The following is a 19486-nucleotide window of genomic DNA, read 5'->3' as shown; positions in this document are numbered from 1 at the left end:
GTGAACTTGTTTCATAAACCTCTAGAAACATTTGAGTGATGTTTTTTTTAATAAAAGTGTATAATAATGTACTTTAATTATTTTATTCTTATATTTTATTCTATATACCATTTACAGAATTTTAATTTCTTCACTGTATTCTTTTTTTCTTCTAAGAGTACATGTTTATGTTTTATCTGGAAGGATTTATTTTCCTATGGGTTTTTGTTGCTTGCAATTTTTTATTTTACCATTTGTTGAACTTGACATTTTATTGATAATATATACCCAGTAATGTGATGATGTGCTTTTATCACACACACACACACTACCCTCTGGTGGCTTTAGATTTATTTCTACTGTTGATGCTTTGATAGACATGCAAGCTCAGCTAAAATAAAATGTGTAACAGAATTAGTAATACTGAAGACTTGCTGTGACATGTCATACCGCCAACTGTCCAACAAAGGCTGTGTTAAACAAAGACAAACTGCTGGCTTGCCAGGTATAGCTCATAGGCCTTTGTACAAGATACACAGATAAACTGTAAGGCAGCAGTGCATAACATTATCAGTAGGAGAAAGTTTTGCTTAGGCAGATCTGGCAATCAGCTGATTGGTATGACCAAAGTTATGCAGGATTATTTAGCTTCCTACCTGTACCTGTGGCACAGAAGTTTCTCATTAACCATGGTGACTTGGTTGCTGATGCCACCAGTTTATTCAGCTGCCCAGTAAGATGTGAAATTTGCTGTCAGAAGTGGAAATAAAAGTGATTACTTTTCCAAAAGTGTATGTCAGCAGTATGGACATTTTAAAAACATTAATACTGAACATACATTCCACTATAAAAATAGGGAAATTTTGAAGACCAGTAAAACAAGATGTTAATTACTTGAGCTGTAATTTCCTTGTGGTTGCTGAATAACTGATATTTACAATACATTTGTACACACTTTTCCTGATTTAGGCTACAGTTACCTCAGCTTTTGGAGCTATTGTGCAGTGTGCTGTTTTTTTTTGTTGCAGTTCAAAATGATGGTGTTCGCATTATTTCAGAAAGAATTGGAAAATATATCAGAATCAAAGGTTTTGCAGAAAACCTGTTTATGCAAAGAGGGTCATGACTGGCCTAATAATGAAAGTCCATGTTATTCTCTCTTTGCTCAGACTAGAAGTTTGGCACCATCCACGCCATTGACAGGACGTCGCTACCTCAAGGAAAAGGATCCGTCCATTACCCCGGTTTCTACAGCAACCCAGAGTGTCAGCCGCTTACAGCACTTACTATCAGGAAGGAAAACTGCGCCCAGTGACACTTTATTGGACATTTTGAGGTATGTTCATTCACTGACGCATTAATAAATAAGGCATCCAGTAACAACCTCTATTCGTTCACTGATGCATTGATAAATAAGGCATCCACTAATAACCTCTATTCTTTCACTGATGCATTGATAAATGAGGCATCCACTAATAACCTCTTATTCTTTACTGATACATTGATAAAAAAGGCATCCACTAATAACCTCTTCTTTCACTGATGCATTGATAAATAAGGCATCCACTAATAACCTCTTCTTTCACTGATGCATTGATAAATAAGGCATCCACTAATAACCTCTTCTTTCACTGATGCATTGATAAATAAGGCATCCACTAATAACCTCTTCTTTCACTGATGCAAAGATAAATAAGGCATCCAATAATAACCTATTCTTTCACTAATGCATTGATATATAAGGCATCCAATAATAACCTCTTATTCTTTCACACTGATGCATTGATAAATAAGGCATCCACTAATAACCTCTTCTTTCACTAATGCATAGATAAACATACATGCCAACCATTACGCTTTTGGCGTAATCATTAACGCTTTTTTCACTAAATTACGCCTTATGCCTAACTGTATTCAGATTATGCGTTTTTCTTATATCCCTCTCCAAAAAAATTAATAATTTGTTTTCTCATTTTTATTAACATCCCATTATTCCCACAGACCGTATTCTAGAAAAAAAACAGCTTCTTTGTAACTACGACATAAGAATACGCCTATCCACAGGGGCTCGTTACAAAGAAAATTTGGATTATCCGTCCTTGAATCAAGGGATGGGGGTTCTAACCTGTAACAATATAATGAGCCCCTGTGCATTTGTCCGATGACTTGCATTTACTTTCCCAACAGTATTATGTTCTATTTATAGCAGTTGCCCTACTTCAAGAAACATTTTGGTTTCTACTTTCAACTTTTTACCTTGGTTTCTATTTATAGCAGCTTTATGGCTTAGTTACGAGAGAACAGACTGGTTTTCTAACTTTTGATCTTTGCTCGCAGATTCTTTATTCTAATTTAAAACAACCAGTCTGTAGGTATTTGGTGCTAAAAGTCTAGTCAGATTTATTTTAGTCGATGCGTGTTAGAGCAAAATTATTTTTCAAATAATTTCACAGATAGATTAGGAAAAGACGAAACACTAATTCAGAGATGAATACATGAATTACACAATACAGCGTTCCATTCTAATGATCTTCATGCCCCTTGCAGGCTACGTGGAAAGGAATTTAATATTGGTCATGGTGGTAAAACAAGAAACCTTGAATTAGCTCGTTTACTAACTCCAGTACTGAGGTAACTTCTTTTTATACAGCAGAACTAAATTATGGACATGAATTTTATAAATGCAGGTGCGTTATCTACCGAGTTCCTAATAAAACACGGATAACCTCTAGCGGTCCTTTGTTCGGACAGATGTATCCTGGTTCCAAAATTGCAGAAAATTTGCATGTGCAAGAACAAAATTGTCTAATATTGTTTGGTTTTTAGCAGAAGATACTGCACTTAAAATTTCAGCAGCCATGCAAACTGGGCTGTTTAGTATTGCAACAGACAGGAGTAGTGATTGTGACAAAAAGTTGTACCCAGTCTGTAAGAGACATTGACAACAAAAAGGGCAAAGTCAGAGTGCTCTTCTTTCAATTCCAGAATTAACAGTAGATTCCATTTGAGAAAACATTTTATTTATTTGCTTGATAATACTTTGAATAAACTTAAGTTGGCATAATTGTATGGGGTTTTAAGCTGATACAGCATCAGTGATGACTGGAATTCATAAAGGAGTTGCTTTCTTTATTTTGAAAAATGTCTCCATCATTGTACATATCTGGTTGTCTCTGTCATATGATGCACCATGTTGCAGGAAAAGCTGCTGATAAATTAGAAGACCTCCTGAAGTATCAAGTTGGCACTCCACTCTACCTGACAGTGTACTTCATACGGATAGAGTTGATTTTTTCATCTTATTTCCCAGCTAAAAGACCCAATAACTGTAAGATATAAATGTCCTCTTCTTTGTCAGGTTATGAAAGGAATATTGGTTCTTTACCATTCTAATGCTGACTAAGAGATTGTTCAGTATTGTTCACAAAAATAAAATTGAATTCATATCCAGACTCTCTAACCCTGAATTCAGATCCAGACTCTATAATCCAGCACTTGGTGCTTTACTGGTGTGCAAAACATTCATGATCTCAGCTGGTACAAAGTGTTTTGAAATGTAATACAAGAGTCGGTTGCTTTTTAAAGCTCAAGTGTTATATACGAAAACTTGAAGCAATAATTGATGTTAAAATTCCAAAGGGATAAATAAATCAGTTTTTACATGTGCGCATTTAATTTTTATAATGTTATATGTGGATTACTCTTTCTCGGATTACTCTTTTTGTCCACTTGGATTACACTTTTTCCTCGCCAGGGGTTGGCATGTATGGATAAATAAGGCATCCAGTAACAACCTCTATTCTTTCACTGATTCATTGATAAATAAGGCATCCAGTAACAACCTCTATTCTTTCAATGATGCGTTGATAAATAAGGCATCCACTAATAACCTCTTCTTTCACTGATGCATTGATAAATAAGGCATCCAATAATAACCTATTCTTTCACTGATGCATTGATAAATAAGGCATCCAGTAACAACAACTATTCTTTCAATGATGCATTGATAAATAAGGCATCCACTGATAACCTCTTCTTTCACTCATGCATTGATAAATAAGGCATCCAATAATAACCTCTTCTTTCACTGATGCATTGATAAATAAGGCATCCAGTAATAACCTCTTCTTTCACTGATGCATTGATAAATGAGGCATCCACTAATAACCTCTTCTTTCACTGATGCATTGATAAATAAGGCATCCAGTAACAACCTCTATTCTTTCACTGATGCATTGATAAATAAGGCATCCATTAACAACCTCTATTCTTTCACCGATGCATTGATAAAAAAGGCATCCACTAATAACCTCTATTCTTTCACTGATGCATTGATAAATAAGGCATCCACTAATAACCTCTTCTTTCACTGATGCATTGATAAATAAGGCATCCAGTACTAACCTCTTCTTTCATTGATGCATTGATAAATAAGGCATCCAATAATAACCTCTGTTCTTTCACTAAAGATTCTAAAGCATTCCATATTTATGAGACAATATTGTCCACTCCATAAACTTTTACCACTTGTTCAAGAAACAAAATATGTGCATTTGTATTGCACTGGTTTTAAACTTAGGCAAGGGGTTGGATTAAACATGTATATTTCAGGTAATTGGGGGGTGGGGTGAATTTGTTTTTATGGGACTGTGTGGCTAGGGTCAGTAATGATAAATGGGGATAGTCAACCTAAAGTGCATATTTTTTTGTTTGGCCTGATCATTTTGATCTTATAAATTTGATGATAGTTGATACTGGCATTTTAGATATTATGCAGTTCAGCTTTTCATCTGAGACCTGGAATCTGAGCCCTTATCATCATGATTTCCGACAAGTTTGATACTTTGTGAAATTTATGCATTTTCATGAGATGACCTTGCATCAATTGGCTGAATGTGCTGTGACTTTGAGGGCCACATATTTTATCTGGATTGAATCAGCTTTTTAAGACTAGCTTGTATCGCACATGCATATTAATGATTTGATTTTTTTTTATTCTAAAGAAAGTTGTCCTATGATAAGCCCACCCAATGCTTCAAAAATATAATGTCTTCAAAACAGTTTTTCATAAAGCATTATAATTTACATCTTGTGAGAGAGAAAATCGTGACGTCTAACATTGTCGCCATGTCCATTAGCTTTATACTACATGTATTATGATTGATTGCCTCTTTTCTGAATTTTAAATAATAAAATTATATAAATGACAGGATACAAAAAAAATGAAACAAATTGCATTCAGCAGTCCATAGTTTACAATCACAATATTTTTTTGTCCTTATCTAAAAGTGCATGGACATTCATAGGTTGCTGAAATTATCAGTGACAAACATCAGGGTATAATATAGTTGTACATGGTGAACTTGCATGGTATTGGAAAAATTGTAATATTTGTTTCTTCAAAACTCTGTTTTTGACTGAGTGGAAAGTTGCCTATCATGCCTTTAAAATCATTATGGTTTCTATTCTATTATTTAAATGGTGTATAGCATTACTTGTGAACGTGTTTACTTAAGTTTGCTGCTGCAGTTCATGCCTTTAGAAATTAGATTTAATGCCAGATAATCGCATGAATCCTGGAAAATATTTATTCATTTCTTAAATAATTAGGATACATTGCCATAGCTGCTAATTAAGGAATAGGATGGTGCACTTGTTCAACCTGTACCATTTTCCTTGATGCAACAATCAGATAATGTCGGAAACGAGTAAATATTTGACACTTGGAAGGAAATTATGGATCATTGAATGGATTAGATGGCCAATTAAATTATAAAAGTGGTTTATTGCAACTGGGATAATTCGTTATAGCATGTTAACTGTCTTGTTACAGAATTGATATAATCCATGTAAAAATGCTTCAGATTTCTTGTTTTAAAAAACCTCTAGCTGTTCGGATATATTTTGTTCCCATATATGTCCAATCTATTCTGTAATATTGATCAGTTGGTGATCAGATTAGAATGGGCAATGGTGAAAATGTAATTTTTTATAAAAGGAAACAAAATTAGCAGATTTTTGGGTTTATATGTTCTGCATCAAGGCAAGGAGTATATTGATTTTGGAAGGTAGTCCAGTGAGTGTGCTCAATGTAACTGAATCTTTGTTGGCAAGTTATGGCAATAACTCAAATTGTGAGTTATTAGGTACATAGCACTAATACCTTCCTGTTCAATCTTTGAAATCAAATCACTGTGGTAAGTAAATGTAAGAATATCCATGAGAAAAAAGAAAAAGAAAGAATATAAACAGATTCTCTGGCTGGCTGTGTATTTACACACACACACACACACACACGCACACACAGAAGAAATTAATTTGACAAGTCTTGCACATTTTTTTTTTTACATTTAGAAAACTTGTGTGCTGACTTCACGAGAGGCCCACCTTGTTGAGCTTCTCTTGAACAGTGTAAATTTGTCCTATTTAATTATGAAAAGTAATCCAGAGACGTATGTACAGTTAAATTCCAGACAGCATCAGCATCTGTTTAGAAATACACAACAAAAAGAAAACACTGAATTGACACTTAAATGCGAACCATGTGTTTAGTTTTTATGCAGCAATGACCCTGTTACGAAATTGAATATACATGTACACAACTACCAACTAGTTCATTGCTGAATGCACGTGTATGGTATGGGACTGGCCATTTAATTGTATGGAGCTAAATTATTATTTCTGGCTGTGGTACATTTTTAAAATTGGATTCATTACAAGATAAGTTGGTTTCACGCCAAAGCAAGGAATGGCCTAGTGATTTTTTAAATTTTTTATATACCACAAATCAGAACAAGACAATAGTTTTAAAGTACAACCCCCCCCCCTTTTTTTTTTTATTATATGGAAACTTGTATGGTCTCTTCCCTGATAAATACTTGACTTTAGCGGATGTTCAGCAGAAATCAAGGCAGTGACCATTGTAAACACTTTATAAAATGTTTTCACGAGAAGATGATGTCAATTTCAGCTTGGGAAAAGCACGTTTCTATTGCAAATGACTTGAAAAGTTGCACATAATACATGTAGCTCAAATTATGGTGCAGTCAGTAAAAACGGAACTTTTATTGATTGACACTTGAATAGTCGGCGTATGATGACAATCCATTGAAAGACCGAAATGTCATGCATGATTTACAATCATGTACCATTTCAAGAATCAAGTGATCTTAATTTCCATACATAAAAAAATGTCTATGCAGCCACTTAAAAAAAAAAAAAAAAAAAAAAAAGAATAAGCTTATTCTGAATATACAAATCGCATAATAACTCGGTCCAAGGTTGAGTCTGCATACCTGTTCAATTTTAACTAACCATTTTATATATGGGGCTGGATTGTTATTTCTGACCAGGATATGTTTTTTTAATTTTTTTTATGGTTATTACATTCAACACAAGATGCATTTATTTCAAATAAGAATGATATGGTTACTTTTTATTATACAAATCTCGTGTTGAAGTCACACATCTATAATCCTGTGATTGGATGTCTGAAGAAATAATACAAGATATTACTGAAAACTCGTCAGGGCCCCTACCCCCTCCCCCCAAAATGTACACACACAAACATACAGTCACTTGTCATTTGAAATTTGACTTTTGTTTTATTCTTGCACATGTTTATTGGGCATTATGCATAGTTAGAGTAAATAGATGCATAGACTTTTGCTTTGGGACCCTTTTATGGACAGTTGGGGCACCTTCAACTCTAGCCCCACCCCCACCCATCCCCCACACACATATACACATTTGACCTGACCTGAACATGCTCATGCATGGGGTAACTCTCGGAACTTGTGCAATATTGTTTCACATCAGTAAATTATGAGTGCAGTTTTGTTGTATATTGTTTGATGTCAATCATTCATTATTGTTCTTTTCACTGCAGAGTGGAATAATACTGAATCTGCTAACATGGGTACATGAGAAAGCTAGCCAGTAGCTTCTCGTGGGTCGGTTGTTCTTCCTGGGGTTTTCCAGGGGTCTTCCTCCACCAGTTATACTGGCCGCCATGTATAGCCTATGTTGTGCTGGAAAATGGCGTTAAACCCTACAACAACAACACAGACTATTTGAGATAGTATGTCCTTATAGTCGCATTTAATTGGTAGTGCATTCACCATCAACTTCCCATTTTGATGAAATTCACAAACAAAAACTATGAGAGACCATGAACTGTTCACTGATACGCACGACATACGCACCAGAGAGCAAATTTTGAAAAACACCTGCTTATTCCTTGGAGTGCTGTAGTTGGTATTGTTAATAAAGCTCTCTGATATTTATCTTCTGCATCTGTATTCTGATTCCATCAAGCTTCACTGAAACATAATCTTTCTTTCCGTGACAAATTCGTGAACATTCGTCATTTTGATGGAATAAAATGATGAGAGCCTCTACTTCAGGATTAATTCCTTTCCCTCTCTTTGGATCAAGATTCACTTAAAACACCCTTCTCGCATTTAAGATGTCATGCCTTCAGCACCAGTTTCTTTGAAACATTGAATTCCTTTCTGGTCCATTCTATACTTCAACTTTCTCGCACAAGCATGAGTAGATTCTATGTTGACGAGAACTGATAGCACATATTTCTTTCAGTAAGCTGATGAGATCACGAAAATCACCACATTCCTCACATTGGTTTGTGCTGGTTTCAGGGTCCAATACCTTGGCTTCAACCTGTATAATCTTAGCAACTTTGCACTTTGTTTATTCATGAGCTTGTTGTATTTTATGCATTGCATAGGGATGTGAAAATGTTTGTCATTTTGAATGGCGAGCAACCAGTGGATATGAAACTGGTAATCAGGTCATCAGAGATATGTACAAAAAAAAGTTTCATAAGGCTCGTCTTCATTTGCGACATTTGTACCATTGGTTCATCACTCATATCTTTGTATTTCTTGGTACATTTCTGGTGTTCACGTTTGTCCTGGTATCAAATTTAAATTGTTTGACAAGCTCTTGGTCATGAATAGTGCGAAGGGAAACTGTAATAAAATAAAAATATTATATTGTATTCTTTATAATAATAATTTATAAAGCTCACCACTCCATATACTGTGCTCAAAGGTTCTTGTACAGTAACTATTACAAAAAAGCATTTAAAGTGATCTGCATTTAAAACTGTTTGAACAAAGAGCTGGTCAGTTAATTTTAAAAAATGTGACATTCAAAGATTTGGGAGTAGACTTTTACTTAGACTCTGACAGAGTAGTCACATGAGGTTAAGTTTGCAAAAGAGATGTCAAGTGGAATTACTGTGTACATAAAATGGAATAAGTTTCATGTGTTGATAGTGTTAATTATTCAGTGTCAATTCATAATGGATTTTAGGGATTATTCATGGCAAGAGGTAAGGAAATCATTTATTTTTATCTTTGTGAGTGAGTTTTATTTCTGCATGTAGCATTAAATATATACAATTATGTACATAATTTTATTGAGAACTGCTGTGCGAAATTTCATCCTAATTAAAGAACATAAATATAAGAAAATAACATTTTTATTGCATTTAGCCCCCATTATAAAAAATGCAAGCCAAGTGCCGTCGGCAAGTTTCAGGGATAGAGGCAATGGTACGGCTAACACTGTTCTTAGTGATCTCTTTGGAAGTATGCTGATGGGGAATGCCTAGCTGTTTGGCTCAGGGGTTAATGAGTTAACCCTTTACCTCATGCAAGCGCCTATGGACACCTCTACTCCATTCGCATGGAAGCGCCTTTTGACGTCTGCTGTAAACATCAGCCATTTTAAGCTGGTTTTTGTAGCACCACCTTCGGGGAAAAACCCCCGTTAAATACTACATTAATTTCTGTGAATGACAATTACATAAGATCAAGTGGTCACTGTTTATGCTCTGGTCGATATCTGCTATTTAAAGTAACTGGTTTGTAATCTGCACTCTCCAAAATGGAGGTCACGGATTTCATTCAGTACTTATGAAGTTTTCATGATTAGAATCACAACTATGAAAGCTTCAATAACTTAGGTAAAGGCTCTGATATTGATGTAGGCAGCAATTAGTTTTTATAAATTATTAAATTCAGATGACTTCGTGATGTAGACATGGACAAAAAACTTGTAAATTTCGAGTATGAGAAATGGCAGCTACAGTTGGTCACACTGTCTCACTGACTTGACAGTGAATGAGTTCTCTCAAGATTTTAAAGCACAAAAAAAATTCTTCAGTGAAAAATAATTACACAGCTATAACAATCGGACTTGACTCTTAAATTTTTCCACACATAATAGATGTGTACCAAACATACACTACATTGCTTAACAGTTAACAGGCAGGCCTATGCGTATGGAGTCGAATAGGTAACAGGTGTTGTATTTATAGTGCGCTGCACTTTGTAACTATGCTCTATGAGGTAAAGGGTTAAGAAGAAAAAATATTTTCCATGTACAAGAAAAATGCATGCACATAATTTCATTAGTCACAACACGATCATTTTATATTAGAATTCATATATGATCTCTTCCTCAAAATGATAGAACACATATTTTTTTGTACTTTTAAGCCAAAATGTTAAACAAATTTTCACATACAAGAAAAATACATGCATATGAAATTTCAGGAGCCACGCCACAACCATGTTACATTAGAATTTATGATGTAACAGGGCATGCTATAGTGGGTCACACTACTATACTTGTAACAGAAGTAGGTCACTGGTACCCATGTTTCATTATTTCAGTCTTGGTTTCATCCACAAGCACAGTTTATGCCAGAAACTTCAAACATGGTTGTAACACCCATACAACAAGTGAAGCTCCTTGTGGCACACATTTAACACTTGACTGGATTATTTTTTTTTTCCATAGCTCGTGACTTGGTTGTTTTATCGAGTGCATAATACTCCTTTACCTTAGCTCAATAGGAGCTTTATAGACAGTGTGTTCCCAGGGGGTGTAAAATTGAGGGTTAAAAAAAAGCTTTGTGTCAGAACTGGTGGTCAAATAAAAAAAGGGGGGGTCAAAAATGTACTGACAAATTTTCGTCTTTCCCATACTTTTTCAGCTTGAAATAGGATATTGCAACTTGCACAACATTCTCTCTCTTTCTCTCAAATACAAATAAACCAACATGCACATTAAAACAAATGCATTGTCCATTCTAAGAATAATTTTATTAGTTCATTTTTCTTTTAAAGTTGTATTTTTAACAGTCTTCTTATAATCTTTTTGTAGCAATATTATAGACCAACACCGGATATACAAGCCAATACAAAAAGCCAATTAAAACTTTTGAACCAAATGGCAGTCAATTTACTGCCTGCCATAAAATGTGTACTATCATCAGTTTCATTGTACTTCGTCCTAGAACACAATTATCCAAAAATCAAAAAGACTAATGGCTGCTGGGAACCAGTGAAAGTATTGTTGAGCTATGTAGTCGATGATTAGACTTTGGTCGCATTGCTTATGGCAATGAGTTTAGTGCATAAATCTAATGTAGATTCTTATAGGGCAGCAGAAATGTGGTACCAACTGCATGTACAAAACGAAATGAGTAGGGATATTTTTTTTAATACATATGCCATATAGAATAAGTAACAAAAAAAAAACTTTTCTGAACATTTATTACAGACTCCATGAATTGTAAATTTGCATGTGGTTTTCCCCAAGTGGATTTTTATTATCAGTTTCCTCTATTACACCTGTGATTTTCACAACTTGGATACAGTGTTGTAAAAGACGTGTAGATGGCTGAACTGCTTAACTTTTTTTTGTTGTTCATTTTAAGAAAACTACAGACGAGTCCAAAAAAATAATTTGTAATTTTACCTGCATTTTCACAAGTGCTAATATGTTATTTACAGTAATTTAAATATGTGCAATTAAAACTCCAGACTATTTTTGTTTCTTTTCTCCCAAAAGATTAACTGGATCTTGTAGTACAAAATCTATATAGCACTTGAAGGGTAAGACATGATTTAAAATCCCATACCTTTGATAAAAGATCAAGATCACTGAAATCCATTGGTCAATAATCTGTGAGAGTTGAACATGCCCTAATAGTGTTTACATAGACGACCATTAAAACATTCTCTCACACAATGTAACTACAAAAATTTGTCACAGATTCTCCCAAATTGATCATCATATCAACATGGGGTTTCACGAAAAGCCTTATAATGGTATATAGTTTCTAATTTTGATTTTTTTTTACCATAGGAGAAGGGGAGTGCTATGGTTGGCAATGAGAAATGAACGGTCAATTAAACTGAAATGCACATTTAATTATATTTGGGCATGAATCATCTTGAGGTAAAAGATAACCTAATGTCTACCTTGAGAGAAAGTCAATGAATGCCCTTAGAAAAGTAAATCATTGGTCCCTTGCATTTAAAAATTTGTTCTTTTCTGCCCCATCTTCTGTTCTACATAGATTAAATTGTCTTTCCCTTTAATAATGTTCCCAAAGTATTATTGACACCTCATAATTGATTATCAATCATTACCTAATGTTGGAGTCAGCAAATCTAATAATGGAAAGTGGTGGCTTATTTCCTGTTAAACTTGGCTGAAAAGCATCATCCAGCTACAACCAATATAATACAAACTTCAGTCTACTTTGTGGATGCCAGATTGCATGACATGGAAGATGATAGCTTGATAGCTTTTTATTTGCTTTAATGTATGTTCAGAGCCTTGTGTGTTTTGGCCCCCTGTGGTTAATGGAATAGGAAACGGAAATGCTACTCCATAGATTCATAACCGTTTAGACAGCCATTGTTATTTATGCATTAGAATTACATTGAACACATTTTATCATGTAGTTGAATTAGTATGACAGTATTCAGTGAGAATGGAGATTTTCATGATAGTGTGTGTGTGTGTGTGTGTGTGTGTATATATATATATATATATATATATATATATATATATATATATATATATATATATATGTATGTATGTATGTATGTGTGTGTGTGTGTGTCTATGTGTGTTTATGTCTGTGAAATAGAGAGAAGAGAAGGTCCAGGAAGAAATTTCTGATGAATACTACATACGTGACAGTAGAGCTTTTTATGCTCATTCCATAGGTCATGATTTGGATACTCGGCATGGGTATGCTGCTTCAGTGTCAGTTGGGATTGGCACTTGATTCCCATTAAAACTCGACTAATTCAAAATCAGGATACTGTAATTACAAATGTATATTGTAATTTGAAGAGTAAGTCAACCTGCTTCAGATATGTTGTAGAAAAAGAAGAAAATAAAACCCCCAAGATCTAATTACTTTTGTGGAGTCTATTTTGTTCATTCTGTCATGTTCAACTCTAAACTTGTTTTGCTGAGAATGAGTTGGGCCCCTTTCTGTCCGTCTAATAGGACGACTTTGGTTTATAGCTTTATCCTTTGTAATATTATAAATCTCTTAAAACTGTGTCAGATTTAGAATTTCACTGAAACTCAGCATTATTCGCTAGGCTTGCTCGTATTGATACTTTAATCAATTCTGAATTACCTTTGTGGAATTGTGATAAAGCAATCATTGTACATGTAATTGAATCACTTTTTCCTGATGCTAGGACTTCAGCTAACTATAACTCAGTTCCAATGCCGGAACATTATTTGGGCCCTGAATGAAGGAGAAAGGAATTAGATGATTGCATTAAAGTATATATACACACCTCAAAAACTTTTCTTTTATTAAGAATCATTTTAGTAGACTCAAACAATGATATATGAAAATAATGATCAATTAAAATGTTTTTAATACCTATGGGTGGCAATACTTGAGGTAATAAATTCCATTTAACTCGTTAACCCTGGAGCCAAACTGCTAGGTATTTCCCTACAGCATGCAGGCAGAGGGATCAAATAGACCACTATTAACCTTGCCAGTACCAGTACCCCTGGACTCGCAGATAGCACAGGACTTGCAGACTTTTACAGAGGAGGCTACTTGAAATAAATTATTTTCTTCTTTATATTCCATCAGTTAAAGTGAAATTTGGCACAGCTGTTCCCAATAAAATTGTGTTGGTAATGGTAAAAATTTCATGCATTATGCAAAATAAAATTCATCCATAAAGGTAAAAAAGATATGAGGCTTCTCTTGTCATTAATAATTCATGAAATTCATTATCAATTCACACCAAATAATTATAAAAACATAGATAAGATCAGCAAAATGTATTTTGTTTGAGAGATAGTTTCCAATACAACCTAAACATGCTTGATGAAATGATCAACTGCTACGTAAGCTAGGTGAACAATAGCAGGCCACACTTGTGCCTCCTTATTTATTCATTTATTTTATTTTTTATTTCAAAGATTGATTTTTCCAGTGGATGGTTTTAGTATATTTGATGCATTGACATCGATAGAATGGACCTGAGTCATTGTAAGGTGGTGCAGTGTTTTAAGAGCCTCATGAAGTATGATCTCTGCATGGTTTCTGACAGGAAGTGAGCTCATCAAGTCTGTTTGATGTAGACAGATCAGTGGGAAAATGTACGATTTTCAGGGACCATTAGACCTTCTAATAGGATGTAATATTCAAAGATGGCACACATGATATTGATGAATTCAGGAAGTTGTGAACCTGAACAGAGATTGAAATAAATTGTCATTGTACAGGTGTTTGTTTGGAGTCCTTCCATGCCACCACCACCACTTAAATTCTGCACATTAAAACCGTTCCGGTGGCCTAGTGGGTAGAGAGAGGTCGTGGGTTTAATTCCCAGCTTAGTCATACCAAAGACTTACAAAAATGGTCCTAACAGCTGCCTCACTTAGCGCTCAGCATTAACCCTATACATCATAGAGCATAGTTACAAAGTGCAGCACACTATAAATAGAACACCTGTTACCTAGTCGACCCCATACGCATAGGCCTGCCTGTGAACTATTAAGCAATGTAGTGTATGTTACGTTTAACAGCAATTTTAACCATTTTACATTTTTGGTACACATGTGTTATATGTGGAAAAATTTAAGAGTAAAGTCCGATTGTTATAGCTGTGTAATTATTTATCAGAGAAGAATTTTTTATGTGCTTTAAAATCTTGAGAGAACTCATTCACTGTCATGTCAGTGAGGCCATGTGACCAGCTGTAGCTGCCATTTCTCATACTCAAAATTTACAAGTTTTTCGTCTGCGTCTGCATCACTAAGTCATCTGAATTTGATAATTTATAAAAACCAATTGCTGCCTGCATCAATATCAGAGTTATTGACTCTTTCATAGTTGTGATTCTAATCATGAAAACTTCGTAAGTACTGAATGAAATCCGTGACCGCCATTTTGGAGAGTGGAGATTACAACCCAGTTACTTTAAATAGCAGATGTCAATTAGTGCATAAACAATGACCACATGATCTGACGTAATTGTCATTCACAGAAATGAATGTAGTATCTAATAGGGGGTTTTCCCCGAAGGTGGCGCAACGAAAACCGGCTTAAAATGGCTGATGTTTACAGATGACGTCAAAAGGTGCTTCTATGCGACTTGAGTAGAGGCGTCAAAAGGCTCTTACATGCGAATGGTGTAGAGGCATCCAAAGACGCTTGCATGAGGTAAAGGGTTAAGAGGTTAGTGTTAGGACTGGTTGCCCTGGTGTCAGGATAATGTGACTGGGTGGGACATCATGCTACATGTCTGCGGCATGATGACCCAGTGCTAGACATCACTATAAACTGTCACATTGCAGACATCTTTGCGATATGACTGAAAAATTGTTAAAGCTACGTTAAAAATCCAAAACACACACACTCTGAACATTAAATTCAAATCTTTTTTACTTCAGAGAGAGAGCAAGTCTACATTATATGCTAATTTTCTCAATATGATCTTTGGGAATGCCCTTCGCTGCCATTTCCTTGGTATGATGCAGCAAATTATGCATTAAATAGCCCTTGAAACAAAACAACTAAAGCCGTAGCAATATAAGGTTCAGTGGGGTTATAAAACAATTACGTATTTAATATTGGAGATCATAGAAATTTTTAATGGTCATTGATCTTGAAAAACAACTTGTCTCATTGAATGCATGAGAGAGTAAATTATATTTTATGATGTTTACGACATTTTTGGGGTTGACCTTTTTTTCTTGTCATATTTCAGTGTCTGTGGGAAAAATTATCATGAAACGATTATCACAAGAGTTAAGGAGATGGGAGAAGTATTCTGCTCGCAATATGCACAGGTAAGCTGTTATTAATATTGGGTTTCACTATTTTCTCTTTTATTACCTGTATGATTTCTGTCTATAACCATACCACCTGAAGCCCTTAATTTCACCAAATTTAGTCTGAATTGTTGCCCATGCAGGGACCATCTCCAAGATAGGGTTGTGATTCTTAAGCCCCTCCTTTAGAAACATGGGGTGAGGGGCAAAGGCAGATACAAAAATTGCTATTTTGCAACCTTTTTTTATATTTCGCTCAGATCCACATTAGTGGTAAGCAAATATAATAGTCTCTTTTAAATGGCATTGTTGGCATCAATGGATAATGGTTTTGCTTCAGGTTGTTCTTTTGCATTTTCTGTTTAAATCCTGAAGCTACAACAATTCATTATTTGACAGGTCTGCATGCCCTTTTTACCTTGTGGTTAGTTTCCCATTAGTACGAAATTTGTCCCAAGGTCTCGGTTACTGTTTCTTGGTTTGCAAATGCATGTATATCCTAAACACCTTAATAGATTATCCCAATACCTGGAATTTGGTTTGTAGATACATGTATATCCAACCACTCGGTGGCCTAGTGGTTAGAGCGTCTGCCTCGGATGCGAGAGGTTGTGAGTTTGATCCCCGACCAAGTCACACCAAACTTACAAAAATGGTACTGACAGCTGCCTCGCTTGGTACTCAGCACTAAGAGGTTAGTGTTAGGACTGGTCGGCCTGGTGTCAGGATAATGTGACTGGGTGGGACATCATGCTACATATCTGCGGCATGATTTCCCAGTGCTAGACATCACTATAAACTGCCATATTGCAGACATCGTAGCAATATGACTGAAAAATTGTTAAAGCAACGTTGAAAATCCAAATCACATCACATGCATTCGGAATGCAAGACACTTCATTCTACAACACACTCAGAATTATAAAAAAAAATCTGCAGTTTAAGGATTGGTTACAGGTTGGTTATATATATATATATATATATATATATATATATATATATATATATATATATATATATATATATATATATATATATATATTAGGTCTACTTGTCAAAGATCAGAGAAGCTTTTGGGATGTACCGTTCTCCACCAGAATATAGGACTTTAATGAAGAATTAAAGAGATGGGACTTTAAAATATAATCAGCAGCTTGAATGCATTCATTGATTTCTGGGAAATTGGTACTAATGATAGAACTTGACTCCACATGAAATGAACTCTGTTATCTAACAATTTGCACATCGTATTCTTTTGATCATTACTCCTAGCTATCAAAACGGTATATTTATGTAACATATATTTAGTAAGGATCATGTAACTTTTGTGTCTGTTGTAGGCCTCAGATTCACATCCTGGAAGTCAAATGGACTTTGCTAAAAAGAGGTTACAGCTGGGTGAAAGCCTGTATTTCAAGACATTAGAAAGCATTTTAGTCAGTGAGAAGGCACGCATGCCTAATGGGAAAGATCAGAAGACCAACCTGATGGTAAGTCAAGTCTTGGAAACTAATCTGTCCTCACACTCTTCCATGCCAAGCTATATTCATGTTTTAAGGGATTTTTTTTTTTTTATCATGGCCAAAAGAAGGTTATATATGGTCAAGAAATACATTACTGTGGTATCACTAATTTTCCTGGATTTTCTTGTTGCCCTGAACAAATTGAAAAATCCAACAGAGCTGTTTTGATAAATGAGTGTCATTACTGTAATCAGGTAATCAGACATCAGCTTTTACTTTTATTAGTTTAATTTAACCTCATTATATAGTTTCACTTGACAGATATCCATATTGTATTCAGTTGTTGTAACTTCATATGCTTCCTTCAATAGATAAGTTATGAGACAAGTAAGGATAGAGTGAAATGCAATAAAACGCAAGGCAGTCTAACACTAGTATGAGTGAAAGTGAAATAAGGAATAAAAAAAATAATACCAGTATATGAATATTAGATTGAAGACTTGTTCAAATCGATCCTTCATTCAGGTGCAACTGTTGTTGCAAAAAATAAATCCACCAGAAAGCACAACTCGTTTTATCCATTTGTGTTTAATGCAAATGATTGATTGTGGTTTATGGAACAACAGCCCTCTAAGGCCACATAGCACAACAAAATCCAAAGCAACAGGAGTATAAAATAGAACTATTGCTTGAAGCACAATTAACACTGAAAAACTGCACTAAAGACAGAAGAGTACTGAAGTTCAAAGATCACTGAATTTTGCACAAAACCACTGTCAACATCATATCAATCAAGTATGCTGCTATATGCGCATGCATGTCAAGTAAAAAATCGGAATATTGCAGAATTAGAAAAGTGTCTTTCTTAAAGACACTGGTATTTACAGTATGAATATACCTCTGTTTGTGCCACCTCTTACTGATTTTAAAAAAAACAACACACAAATGAGATAAAAGATGGACAGAACTTAGTTCATTCATTGATTTTAATTTCAAACCTGATCATGACCAAGGGTGCCCTAACACTGTTATTGTCTGCACGTTTCATACCAGATGAAAGTTTTCATTTTAAAAGACAACCCTGTTCGCCAGTCATTTTTATTTCCTGGACAAGTCTGCTTTAGCAAAGGGGTGGATGCATAATTACATATTTATGGACATAGAAGGAAAATACTACGTTGTCTGTATATGATATTTACATCAAATCAGCAAAGGAAAAGAATGGCAACTAAATACTTGTTTTTCACATGGATTTAACAAGTAGTGTAATTTCTATGTACATGTGAGCAAAGGGATATATACACGCACACACACATGTACACATCACACTGTTTTCTGAGGAAAATAGACTCACCAATAGTGTATGTAATACGAGTCATATTATGATGTGCCATGTTAGTATGGAAACTCCATTAAGTATGAAACACACAGACAATGCCAGTGTTAGGGCCACTCTGACAAGTCAGGTTAGAAATTATAATGATTAATTTCTGTGCATTTTTTATCACATTAAAGATTGTTATTACATAAATCGGTAGGGGGATACAAACATACGAGGATTTATGCAAAAACTATAGATTTAAGTTTAAACTTTTCGTGTGAGATGCAATTTTTCCATCACCTTTGATTGGCATGATGTATGAGGCTGCAAGGTCCACTCATTCAGTAAACTGCAAATGACCAGTGACATCTTCCTTTTCCTTGATGGACTAGTTAGAAAACCAGTCATGGAAATGTGATTTTAATTTTTCTTTGTAGTCTTTATTGTCAAGCCTAGTGGATGAAGTTTATTTGTACACAAAGCAGGCATGCAGGAAGAAAGTTTTTCTGGTTTTCAGTTTAGCATCTTCACACTTGATGAACTCGTATTAAATACTACCACTTGCAAGATTGCA

The 19486-nt window shown here is 34.8% G+C and overlaps 1 protein-coding gene across 2 annotated transcripts in view; it reads left to right on the top strand.

Annotated features, from left to right (window-relative positions):
- LOC149782846 (retinoblastoma-like protein 1) overlaps nt 1–19486 on the top strand; it is a 170252-nt gene that overhangs the window by 91458 nt on the left and 59308 nt on the right. For both annotated transcript variants that reach the window (XM_089934375.1, XM_089934374.1), the window contains 3 exons: nt 1149–1315; nt 16065–16146; nt 17469–17618. In XM_089934375.1, the coding sequence (XP_089790501.1) occupies nt 1149–1315; nt 16065–16146; nt 17469–17618 (399 nt within the window). The remainder of the gene's footprint in view (nt 1–1148; nt 1316–16064; nt 16147–17468; nt 17619–19486) is intronic.

This window comes from Sinohyriopsis cumingii, chromosome 15 (assembly GCF_028554795.1).
Source record: "Sinohyriopsis cumingii isolate HCF-2022 chromosome 15, ASM2855479v2, whole genome shotgun sequence".
In the NCBI taxonomy this organism is placed as follows: domain Eukaryota; kingdom Metazoa; phylum Mollusca; class Bivalvia; order Unionida; family Unionidae; genus Sinohyriopsis; species Sinohyriopsis cumingii.
The sequence above is the reverse complement of the archived record's forward strand: the minus strand, read 5'-3'. Positions and strand labels throughout refer to the sequence as shown.